Genomic DNA, 10,897 nt, shown 5'->3' with positions numbered 1-10,897 from the left:
TCTGATCTCCTCATTTTCACTTCCACCTCACATGATGAACAGAAGCATTTTTATTGACTCTGCAACTGTATGTCTTCATCATTAACTATTATTTTCACCTGAAACATTTGATCAGGATGTTCAACATGGCTGTGACATGTATGTAACCTAATTTTTATTTATTTTTTTGGTCGTCTTCATGGTAGGGATTAAAAAAACAACTATTAGCATCTTAACATGTCTTGAATCCAGGGAAATTGGTTTAAAAAAGTGAAAACTAAGACCGGATATTGTAAAAATGACATTCACGTGTGTCTGATTGATCTATCATTCTATCTGTGTTAAAGATAAATCTCACAGTACAAACATTACACGGAAATACCTATCAATGTACTTTGTACACTCAGTCATCCACCTAACCTCTTTCTTGAGATAACATCATGCATTAACGTCACTCTGCACTGGATGTTTATCAAGAAGGAAACATACATACAGTACTTGTTTTAAACATTGTATATGTTCACATGACAGACGCTGCTGTTTAAACTGACAACATAGTCACCCTGAACACCTGCACAGTCCTTGAAACCCTGAAATATCATAAATATAGTATTTGGACATTCTTCTTGCGGGTATGGTCATACTGAAAACTTATGATTTGGTGCCCAGATAGAGGCGGGTTCAGGGCAGATGCAGGTTGGTTCAGAAAAAAAAGAGGGAGGATGGGACTCCACAGGCATTAGTGGACACAGGACGACAGGTGTGCTCAAGGTAAGACTCTGACCTTCAAAGGAACCTGTTTTTTAGGAAGATTTTAGCAATTATTGGAAGCATTTTAAAATGTGATATTTGTTTATAGTGTGAATAGCCTGCTTATTTCATTGTCATTCAGCTTTTTGCAGTGTAAATATTATTATTTTTCTTATTGGACATTTTTATTCATTTGAACAGAACAACCTGAGTGAAGAGCAGGTTTTTGATTCCAGATAATTAAAAAATAAATAACTCACATTGCTTTCTTTTTTCTTGTAGCGTCCTATTGGAGCAGATCTTGACAAAAGTATCACAATTTAGGCCTGAAGCAAAATTTTCCCATGAAGTGGTTTATAGTTGCACTTGTTGTGTGCGCAACAGCACCCATGGTGTTTGGAGCCACAGGCAATGTTGGTGAGTATCAAAAGTAACGTTTTGTTTTAATACATGATCCCGATGAATGAATAAATCAATAACAAAATCATCCTCTCGTCTTTCAGAGTGGTGTTATCATCTGCCGGAGTGCAGTGAGTGCATCCACATTTTTTTTGTCTAAAATCTGTTGAGTGTGATACAGCTTAACATTCTGAAAGAGTTTTTTTTTTTTTTTTTTTTTTTGTAGATTACACCAAATGGCCAGAAATTGCTCCCCAGCACTGCAGCGGCAATCGTCAATCTCCCATTAATATTGTGTCAGCAAACGCCACAGGTGACTCCAGTCTGTGGGTGTTCACATTCTATGGCTTTGACAGCACGGCCGCAATGACAAAGATTGAAAACACTGGAAAGACAGGTGAGGAGTGGGTGAACACATCAGTCCTGCTGGAGGATGCCAGATGCTTTGCTCATGTTTCCAAACTGAAAAGGAAATAGTGTTTTTAAAAGGTTTTTATTTTGTTTATTTTTTTAAGAACATTCAAGTCATGTTTTTCTTGGCTCCATATAAAGGATGAGACTAAACTTACCTGGATTTCAGGGCCTTGTCAAAGGATCTGGGTTAATTTCTTTTCTCATTTGATGTCAGATTTTAGGTTTTACTTTTCCCTCTTGTTTTTATTTCAGTCAAAGTTACCCTTGCTGGTGGTGTTGGGGTTGAAGGAGGAGGCTTGTCTGAACGCTATGACAGTCTGCAGTTCCACTTACACTGGGGTAACGGCTCCTCAGTCCCTGGTTCAGAGCACACTGTGGACGGCAAACGCTATCCCATGGAGGTAGAGAAGACTTCTGCAAATATGAGCCACAAGTAATTTTTTCTGGGTCTCATTCCTGTTCCTTTTTTCCCCTCAGTTACACATTGTAAACCTCAAGTCCTCCCATCATGGAAACACAACAGCGGGTATCGCTGATTCTACAGGACTTGCTGCTCTTGGTTTCTTCATTGATGTGAGAAATGATGCATTTATTTAAATATTACATCCCAATTTAAAGCAGTGGTTCTCATCTGGTGGGTTGTGACCCAAAAGTGGGTCTAGATCTTACTCTGGCCAAGAAATAATGTTAACAAACCAATTCTGTGCTTTATTTTTTTTTAAGGAGTGGAGTACTGTCCATTCACACTCCCAACAGTAGGGGGCAGTAATGCCTATTAACACCAGACATTTCACAGCTTAAAAGAAGAATTTTCTGTTATCATGATGAAACTCTCGTATGAAAATGACTACATCAGATATGGTTTTATCTACATTGAGGACAAAAACCTCTGTGTATTTAATTCTTCAATAAGTGACTGAATACACTTAAAATTTCTTAAGTCTGTGCACATTTTTGGTTTTAGTTCAAATGTACCCAATTTAGTGTTCTAGGGAATATTTCCATATTTAGTATCGCCACCTGCTGGTCAGTTTTGTTTATCATTAAACTTGTCTTTTGTATTATTTCAGGTTTTAAACACCATATTTTATTAGATTAATTTGAGAAGTTTAACTGCTCTCAATTTGTCATTGAGGGCTGACGGTTGGTCCTGAAGCCAAACCAGTTGATAACCACTGATTTTAGAGCAACAACATGATTAGGATACAGCTGCATAAAGCATCTGGTCAAAAATTAGAGCAATATTAAGTACTTGAGACAACTTATGAGAGAACCTTTTCCCATCACTGAACTGTGAGGATAGATGTCAAATAACTCTATGTGCCCCCTTCAGGTCATGTCAGGTAATGCAACTGGCCAACCTGAAGCCTGGAGAAAATTGACTTCCTATCTGCACAACATTACATTGAAAGGTATGGATGAGTTTTTATTGGATAATATTTTGAAGTCAACACCTTGTCAGCTGCGGTCCTTGTGAAGTTGTGGTTCTTTCCTCAGGTCAGTCCGTTGCAATTAGCTCTGCAATTACTCTGAATCAGCTCCTGTCTGGTGTGGATCGCACAAAGTATTACCGCTACCTTGGCTCGTTAACCACACCAACCTGCAATGAGGCGGTGGTTTGGACTGTTTTCAAGGAACCTCTGAAAGTCTCCAAAGATCTTGTAAGTTACTGTACTTTGTACCTTCAAGAAGAATGTGCACCTTATCATCACACAACTAACCGGCTTCAATGTCTCATCTCCAGATTGACCTCTTCAGCACAACTGTGCATGTCGACACAACCGCCAGCTCACCTCTTATGATCGACGTCTACAGAGGGATCCAACCAGACCTGGCTGTCAGGACACAGAGTACTACAGGATCTGGTTCTACCTTCAAACCCAGCTACACTCTGGGGATTGTCACCCTGATTCTTGCACTTGGGAGGAATTAGCTGCACAAAAAGGGAATAACACTGACACTGATGTGGTTTGTCATCACCTCATGAAGTCGGTAAACTCACTGTTGGTGCAGGTATTGCTTAGTTTCACCACTGCTCCCTTTTTCCTCTTTTGATCATTTTTTCCCTTTGTGACTGTTTTGAACTTGTTTGAACAAACCTACATTCAGGGGTCTAAGTGATATATTCACTTGCGTGTAATTTTACTGACTAGTTACAGAATTTGTACTTTAAGATTTATGGACATCACTGATTAGGGTTTGACTGTGATGGTATTTATTTGCTTTTATTTACACATTTGTCAGAGGCTTAAAGTTTCATCAGTTAATATGAAGAGTTGTGGCGGAACATGCCTTTTTTTTTTAATTTTATGTATTGTTTTGGACAAATGTAATTAGAGCCACTTTAATGTACTGCCCTTAAACCAGGTACAGGTCCCTGAGGTGGGTCCTATCAGGCCTAAATAAGACGACCCACTTGGGGGAACTAAAGCTGTATTTTCATGTTCTGCCCTATTGCTGTTGTGTTGTACCTCATGTATTTGTTTGTCATTTTCATGTGATGATGAAGGAGCTAAGACTTAGCACCGGAAAAACATAAAACAACTCTCATAATGAAGTGTAGTCATATGACAAAACTGAATGCTGTAAATTAAATCTGTGCTGTCTTTGTTTGATGCGATGAAAGACTGAGGTGCCACTCAGTTAAATGAACACTATTTATGTACACAATTTATACCTTGAGCCTTGTATTGCACTACTTGAACTTACAAGGACTGTGAACTTGAATATGTCAAAATTAAAATATGGTACCAAAACTTTACTACTTCTATTTTTTTGTCTTTATTTCCTACCACAGACCAAAATAGTTAAACAGACTGTTGTGGATACTCCTCTGTTTGTAGACTACCATTGTGAAATTGCTTCAGTTCTATTTCATCCTTACTGACCACCAGAGGCGGTGCTTCAAGCACTGAATGATCATTGTTGTACATGTGCAGGTTGAGTCTTAATGACAACAAAGCCACCTGTGACCTCCAGGTGGCCCATGGGAGTCTATATAATCACGTGATACCGAAAGCTCAGTCCCTTTTCTTCTTCTTCTTCTTTCAGGTTAACTGAGTGCATGAATGATTGTGCTAAGCTGTTAGCTCTGTGTACATACCACAGCTTTTCTCATGGCTTCCTGCTAGTAGCCTCGTGACTGGCTTACGGTTGGAGCTGCAGGTGAGTCTCTCCCGTTTCCTGGTCAACCTGAGTCCTACGGGCTGACCGCTACCAGGGTCAGTATACAGCTGGGTCGCTAGTCGCATTTCCTGCTCAACCTGACTCAATCTAGCTGCTTGTTGGTTTCTTGTATTCGTTTACATTATGCTCAGAAATTTGTGCTGCTCAGCCTGTTTGGCCCGGCTCCCACCTGAGAATTGCATGATTTGTGCCCCCCTGCCTTGGAGTGGAGCATCTCAGGGAGGCGCTCTCAGAGAACAGGATTATACCCTGGTCAGAACTAGGTTGTTTAGCTGCATTGGAGCAGCCTACTGACTGCACAATCGCTATGCAGCTAAGCCAATGGCCGCCAGGACAGTCAGCATGGCTGAAGTGGCCAACTGCACAGGCACATTCGGTGCCCAAGAAGAGAGCCAGACTGGACAACACTGGGGGGTTGTCCACATGGCTGGATAAACTCACATCTGAGTTGGCCCAAATGAAAGCCCTCCTCCAGTCTTTCCAAGCTAATGCCAGCCGCAGCATAGCTCCTCCTCCTGACAAGGCCCTGAGGTCTAATCCTCGTTGTCCACAACTGCAGTGTTGTGTTACAGATGACCTGCTATGCAGGGCCTGTGACTCGGGAGCCTGTATGGGCCAGATTGAGAACTCCCTCTCCCTTTTGATGTTGGGTCTATCTTCCTCCTTGGAGTCAGTTCCAGTGGATCAGTCAACACAGACCTTGGTTGATGCACCCCTACAGGCGTTTGCTCTTATGACAAGAGAGCTTGGATGCATGCTCTCTACACTGGTCCAGACTTGGCGCCAGGTCTGGCTGGTGCAGTTGCTACTAACTGAGCCCTGTAGGAGAACCCTGAGAGCTCTGCCTGTGGTTCCAGGGGAACTTTTTGGCTCTGTTGCACTTGAAGCCCTGGAGTGCACTGCACAGGCCTCCCATACAAGTTAGCAGCAGTAGTCAGGGCTCCACTGACACAACCGTCAACTTATTGGCACTAGGGCAGCTGCAACTTCCTCTTGGAGGTACTTACTGCCATCTGCTCCATTTGTTGAGCCCCAAAGACCAGCTCCAAGACCAGCTCAAAACCAGGGAGACCAGACTGGATTTTGGACTTTGTGCCCATTTAGGGCTGTACAACCTGGTCAGCAACCCCCCAGGCCTTCAACAGGCCTGGGGGCCCACAGATGAAGCAATAGGGCCAGTAGTCGGATATTTTACCCCGGGACTGCTCAGCAGCTGGGCTGCCCACACCCCAGATTGCTGGGTGCTGTCAATCTTGTCCCAGGGATACCATCTTCAGTTCTGATGCCAGCCCTCTGTCCCTGGTCAGATCAGGATGACAGTCTTCTGTGACCCGGTGAAAGCACGGGCGCTGAACCAATTGTGCCTGTTGAACCAATTGTGCCAGTTCTAGATCTCAGGGGCCTGAATGTGTTTTTAAAGGTGATACTCTTTCACATGCTAACCACCAGGGAAGTGTTACAGGAAATTTCCCAGGACGACTGGTTCACATCAATCAACCTGAAAGATGCATATTTCCATGTCCCAATTGCACCACATCATTGGTGGTTTCTTTTTCTTTGTGTTCCAGGGGAGGCACTTTCAGTTCAGGGTCCTCCCATTCAGGCTCTCACTGTCTCCCATGGTGTTCAACTAATGTGTTGCGGCAGTCCTTTCCCCTCTACAGGCACAGGGGTTGAGAATTCTACCTTACCTAGATGACTGGCTCATATGTGCAGCAACCTGCGACCAAGCTGCCCGGGACACTCAGATGGTGCTCAATCATGTAGGCTGCCTGGGTCATAGGGTGAATATGGAGAAGAGCAATCTCACTCCTTCACAAGAAACGGTGTTTCTTGGCATTGCCCTGAATTCAGTTTCAATGACTGCTTGCCCCTCACCCCAGCAGGTCAGCAGTATTTTGGACCTGCTCCCAGCATTCCACTGTGACAGGGCACCGCCTTTTGTGCTGTATCTGCACGTTCTGGGAATGCTCATGGTCGCATCCAGTGTGGTGCCCCTAGGGCTGCTTTCACTGCGACCACTTCAGATGTGGTTAAACAGCCTGGGTTTGGAATCTGCACAGCAAGCACTGGTGAGATCTGACAACACCACTGTGGTCTTTCACATCAATCACGAGGGAGGGACCAGGTCAGGTAAACTGTTGCCCTTGACTCAGCAGCTCCTGACCTGGGCGACTACACTTTACCAGCCTCCAGGAAGCCCATCCCAGGATCACAGAACATGCCTACGGATTTTCTGTCTCATCAGAAGCCGCTTCCAGGGGAGTGGAAGCTTCATTACATTTGGAGAGTGTTTGGCAGAGGGGAAGTGGACCTCTTTGCCTCCAGAGAAGCAGTTCACTGTCCCCTTTGGTTCTCCCTGTCAGACAGCTCCAGTCCTTTGGGCTGCGATGTACTAGCACACAACTGGCCCCAACCTCTCCTCTACGCTTTTCCACCACTCACCCTTATTTTTCCAACTCTCCTCAGGATTCTTCAGGAGGGGCACAGGGTCCTTTTGGTGGACCCCTTTTGGCCAGCAAGGACTTGGTTTCCTCTGCTGTACAGACTTTGCTCCAGCCTGCCAATGCACCTCCCCTCCAGGAGGGATCTCTTGTCGAAGCTGGCGGGTCTAATTCTCCACCCTGACCTGGATCACCTCCAGCTCTGGGTTTGGCCACTGCAAGGCCTGGCGCCTTCTTCTCCTGATATGATGGGGAAGAAGGGTGCATGATGGCTAATGCACGGGTGCCATCCACATGTGCTGTATATGCTAACAAATGGCCACTTTTTTGAGAAATGGTACCATGGTAAAAGACAGGACCCAGTACAATGTTCAGTTCCTGACATACTGGCCTTCCTTCAGGAATTATTGAATCAAGGGTGGTCTCCATCCACCTTGAAAGTTTATATGGCAGCCATTTCCTGCTGGCTTCTTGGGCTGAATGGTTGTTGTTGTTGTTCAGTGGGGGGACAAAGAAATTTCACTGTTCTTGAGAGGTAGTAGATGTTTGCATCCACCCATGCGCTCTCTGGAATCGGCATGGGACCTTTCTCTGGTGCTTGAGGCCCTTCAGCCCCCCCCCTTTTTGGGCCCCTAGTGTTGGGGTAGGCCTCAAATGGCTCTCACTGAAGACTGCGTTCCTTTTAGCAATGGCTCCTGTAAAATGAATGAGAGAACTACAGTTTCTTTCTATAGGTGAGTCATGTTGCCAGTGGAACCCTGATGGCTCTGGTGTTACAATGTGGACTGATGCATCTTTTATTCCTAAGGTGGCATCAGCAGCAGGTCACACCCAGCCACACCAGGACCTCCTTCGAGCCTCTGTGCCCTGTCCATGTTCTTGAGGCATACATTGCTTCCACAGCATCTTTATGGGAAACAAATAGTTTGTTCATTTGCTACGCTGGCGCACGGAAAGGTCAGGCTCTTTCTAAGCAACGCCTTGCCCACTGGATTGTGGACATGATTGCTAAAGCCTACACCTTACAGGGTCAACCTCTGCCTACTGGAGTGAGGTGGTACTCAACAAGGAGCCTAACAACCTCATGGGCAGAACAGAGTGCCATTGAGTGTTATATGCAGGGCAGCCTCCTGCTCATCTCCAACACTTTTGCAAGGTTCTACAGAATGAATGTGGCCACACCCCATCTCCATACAAGGCATCCTTCAGCAGCAACCTTCTACATTTCACTGAGGTAGGTATTGCTGTAGTTGTTGTCATGCAGATTCCTCTTGGCCTTTTTGATATACATTATCCAGTGCTTGAAACACCATCTCTGGCGGTCAGTAGGGATGAAACAGAATGAGAGTTACATATGTAACTATAGTTCTATGAATCCCGGATGACCGCCAGAGCGCTTGGTCCCTCGGAATCCTAGTGCTCTCGCGAGATGATTAAGGGACTGAGCTTCTGCTATCACATGACTATATAGAGTCATGTGGGCCACTGGAAGGTCACAGGTGACTTTGTTGTCATTAATACTTGACCTGCACATGTGCAAGAATGATCGTTCAGTGCTCGAAGCATCGCCTCTGATGGTCATCCGGGATTCACAGAACCGTAATTACATATGTAACTCTTGATTTCATCCCTATTGTGGCACTTTGATTAAACTTGGGTCATCACTACAGCGGCAGCTTTTGAGAACTTGACGTATAATTTACAAACCATCGCCTGCCAAAAGCCTACTTACCTTACTTCCCTATAACCGATGGCTGTCAGGATGCATTTGTTCCTCATTGTGCTTTTTGACAGTACAATTATTTCACACAGAAATACAGTCACCACATCTCGCTTAAACACTCCCACATTATAATACTGAATACATATGAAAAAATGTGGCTTCTGTCAATAACTTTTAATAGACTTTGAAAGATTTAATTATTAACTTCAGGTATTATCAGTGGCACATCCTGAGACGATAAAGGCCTCTTTGATGTTAGCCTTTTTTCCAAAGCAGGAACTTAAACTTTACCTGGGAATTGAGGAGAAATAAATGGGAATGTTTCTGCCTGGGTAAAAAAAACTTGCCTCGACTGCAAATTTTACCTGAAAAGCTCCTACAAGGGGGCTAGGATTTTCAGATTCCGGGCAATTCTCGAGGGTGCTGACGAACACTGGTGGAAAACACTTGTAGTGATCAACACCCACAATGTTTAAGCCAGTGTACAGCTGCAAACTGGTTTATTCAGTTACTACAAACTTCACTTTATTTATGTTTTGATCATTTGTACTTTTGAGCTTATTCAGTTCACTCCTGTAAATGCATTGCAATAATCTGTTTCTGGATAATTAGACAAATATGCTCAAAAGAAAATCAGTGGGACTTGGAGTCAATGACTTGAATACATTTCCCAGAATCCTGAAGTTCTTTTACCCAGGTAAATAAAGGTTTACCTGGGTAAAAGGGGCTAATGTAAACTGAGTTCAACATAAAAATAAAAAGTGTGAAATTTTATCAACAGTGATATAAAACAACAGATTCCACCAAAGTGCATGTGTAAAGGTAAAAATATTCAATAGAATCCCATCAGCAACTTCCAATAAATACAAAAAAAGCAATTGTTGCATGAGTGCATTTAAGATAAGTGCTAAACAATAAACCAAAGGGAGAATAAAAATAAAAGTGCAGAAAATAAAGCTGTAATCCCATCTTCACACACTTCAAGCAAGTTCCAGACTCAGACTAAGGATCAGAGTGTAGATCAGGAGGAACCAGCCGCTCTTCACAAACCCACATGAATCCTTTAAGGAGCAGGTGCAGTCGCCACCAGGCTTTCTGGGATTCCTCAGAGCCGAGGTGGATTCAAGAACAGGACATCTGAGCCAGTCCACAGTGATGGACTTAGGTGTAGGGGTGTAAGAAAATATCGGTTCTGCAATATATTGCGATATTTGATTTCACAATACTGTATTGATATTTAAAATTACTGTATCAATATTTTTAGGTATTTATTCAAATTCAAATATTGTGGAGGTTCAATTCTGTTTTTTTTTTTTTGTTTATATTTTATTTATTATTCTTTAATGCTCTTTTATTAAATAATGTTAGTTCCTTTGTTGGGATTGCACAAACATAATGTTCCGATGTTAGTTCTGAACTAATAGAATATGAACATTTGAACAGGATCTTAAACTGTAATGTCTGTAAACCATAATTTAAGTTTGAACACAGGAACATTTTGTGATATAGCATTAGATCCTGTTGTGATCAAATAAAAAATATTTAGTATTTGTTCATATTTCTGGTGCAATTTAATTCTTCCTGGAAATAATCATTTTTTAAAAAGAAACAAATAAAAAAAATGCCTTTTTAACAGTATCATGATATATCGTGATATATCGTATTGTGATCCTAGGATTGTGATTTTTATCGTAATGCCAGATTCATGCCAATACACAGCCCTACTGAGGAGTGATCCAGTCCTCTTCCAGATCTAGTCCTCCCCTCTTCTGCACCCAGTAGAGGTTGTCCTTGAAGAAGTAGGTATCACCTGAAGACCAGCAGCAGCACTGTTATAATTATCTCATTTCTTTTTTTTTTTAATCAATTTATTTTTCAATTTTACATCATTTTATTTGCTACATTTAAAGAGGAATATTTTACCATTTATTTTACACATTTTCTCACCACAGCTGTTGTTTTTCGAATCATCCAATCAGTTTATTAATGATGATATATTACT

General features: G+C 42.7%; 1 protein-coding gene across 1 annotated transcript; it reads left to right on the top strand.

Moving 5' to 3' along the window:
- Positions 1 to 598: 598 nt before the first annotated feature.
- LOC115410450 (carbonic anhydrase 4-like) lies at positions 599 to 4,303 on the top strand. Its single transcript, XM_030122106.1, has 9 exons — positions 599 to 750; positions 1,012 to 1,146; positions 1,233 to 1,259; positions 1,355 to 1,525; positions 1,795 to 1,943; positions 2,020 to 2,115; positions 2,876 to 2,954; positions 3,040 to 3,203; positions 3,287 to 4,303. Exons 2-9 carry the CDS (start codon positions 1,074 to 1,076, stop codon positions 3,473 to 3,475), a joined length of 948 nt encoding a protein of 315 aa, XP_029977966.1. The 5' UTR covers positions 599 to 750; positions 1,012 to 1,073; the 3' UTR covers positions 3,476 to 4,303.
- The last annotated feature ends 6,594 nt before the right edge of the window (positions 4,304 to 10,897 follow it).

This window comes from Sphaeramia orbicularis, chromosome 19 (genome assembly GCF_902148855.1).
Source record: "Sphaeramia orbicularis chromosome 19, fSphaOr1.1, whole genome shotgun sequence".
Taxonomy (NCBI): domain Eukaryota; kingdom Metazoa; phylum Chordata; class Actinopteri; order Kurtiformes; family Apogonidae; genus Sphaeramia; species Sphaeramia orbicularis.
This window is presented reverse-complemented; position numbering and strand designations above follow the sequence as displayed.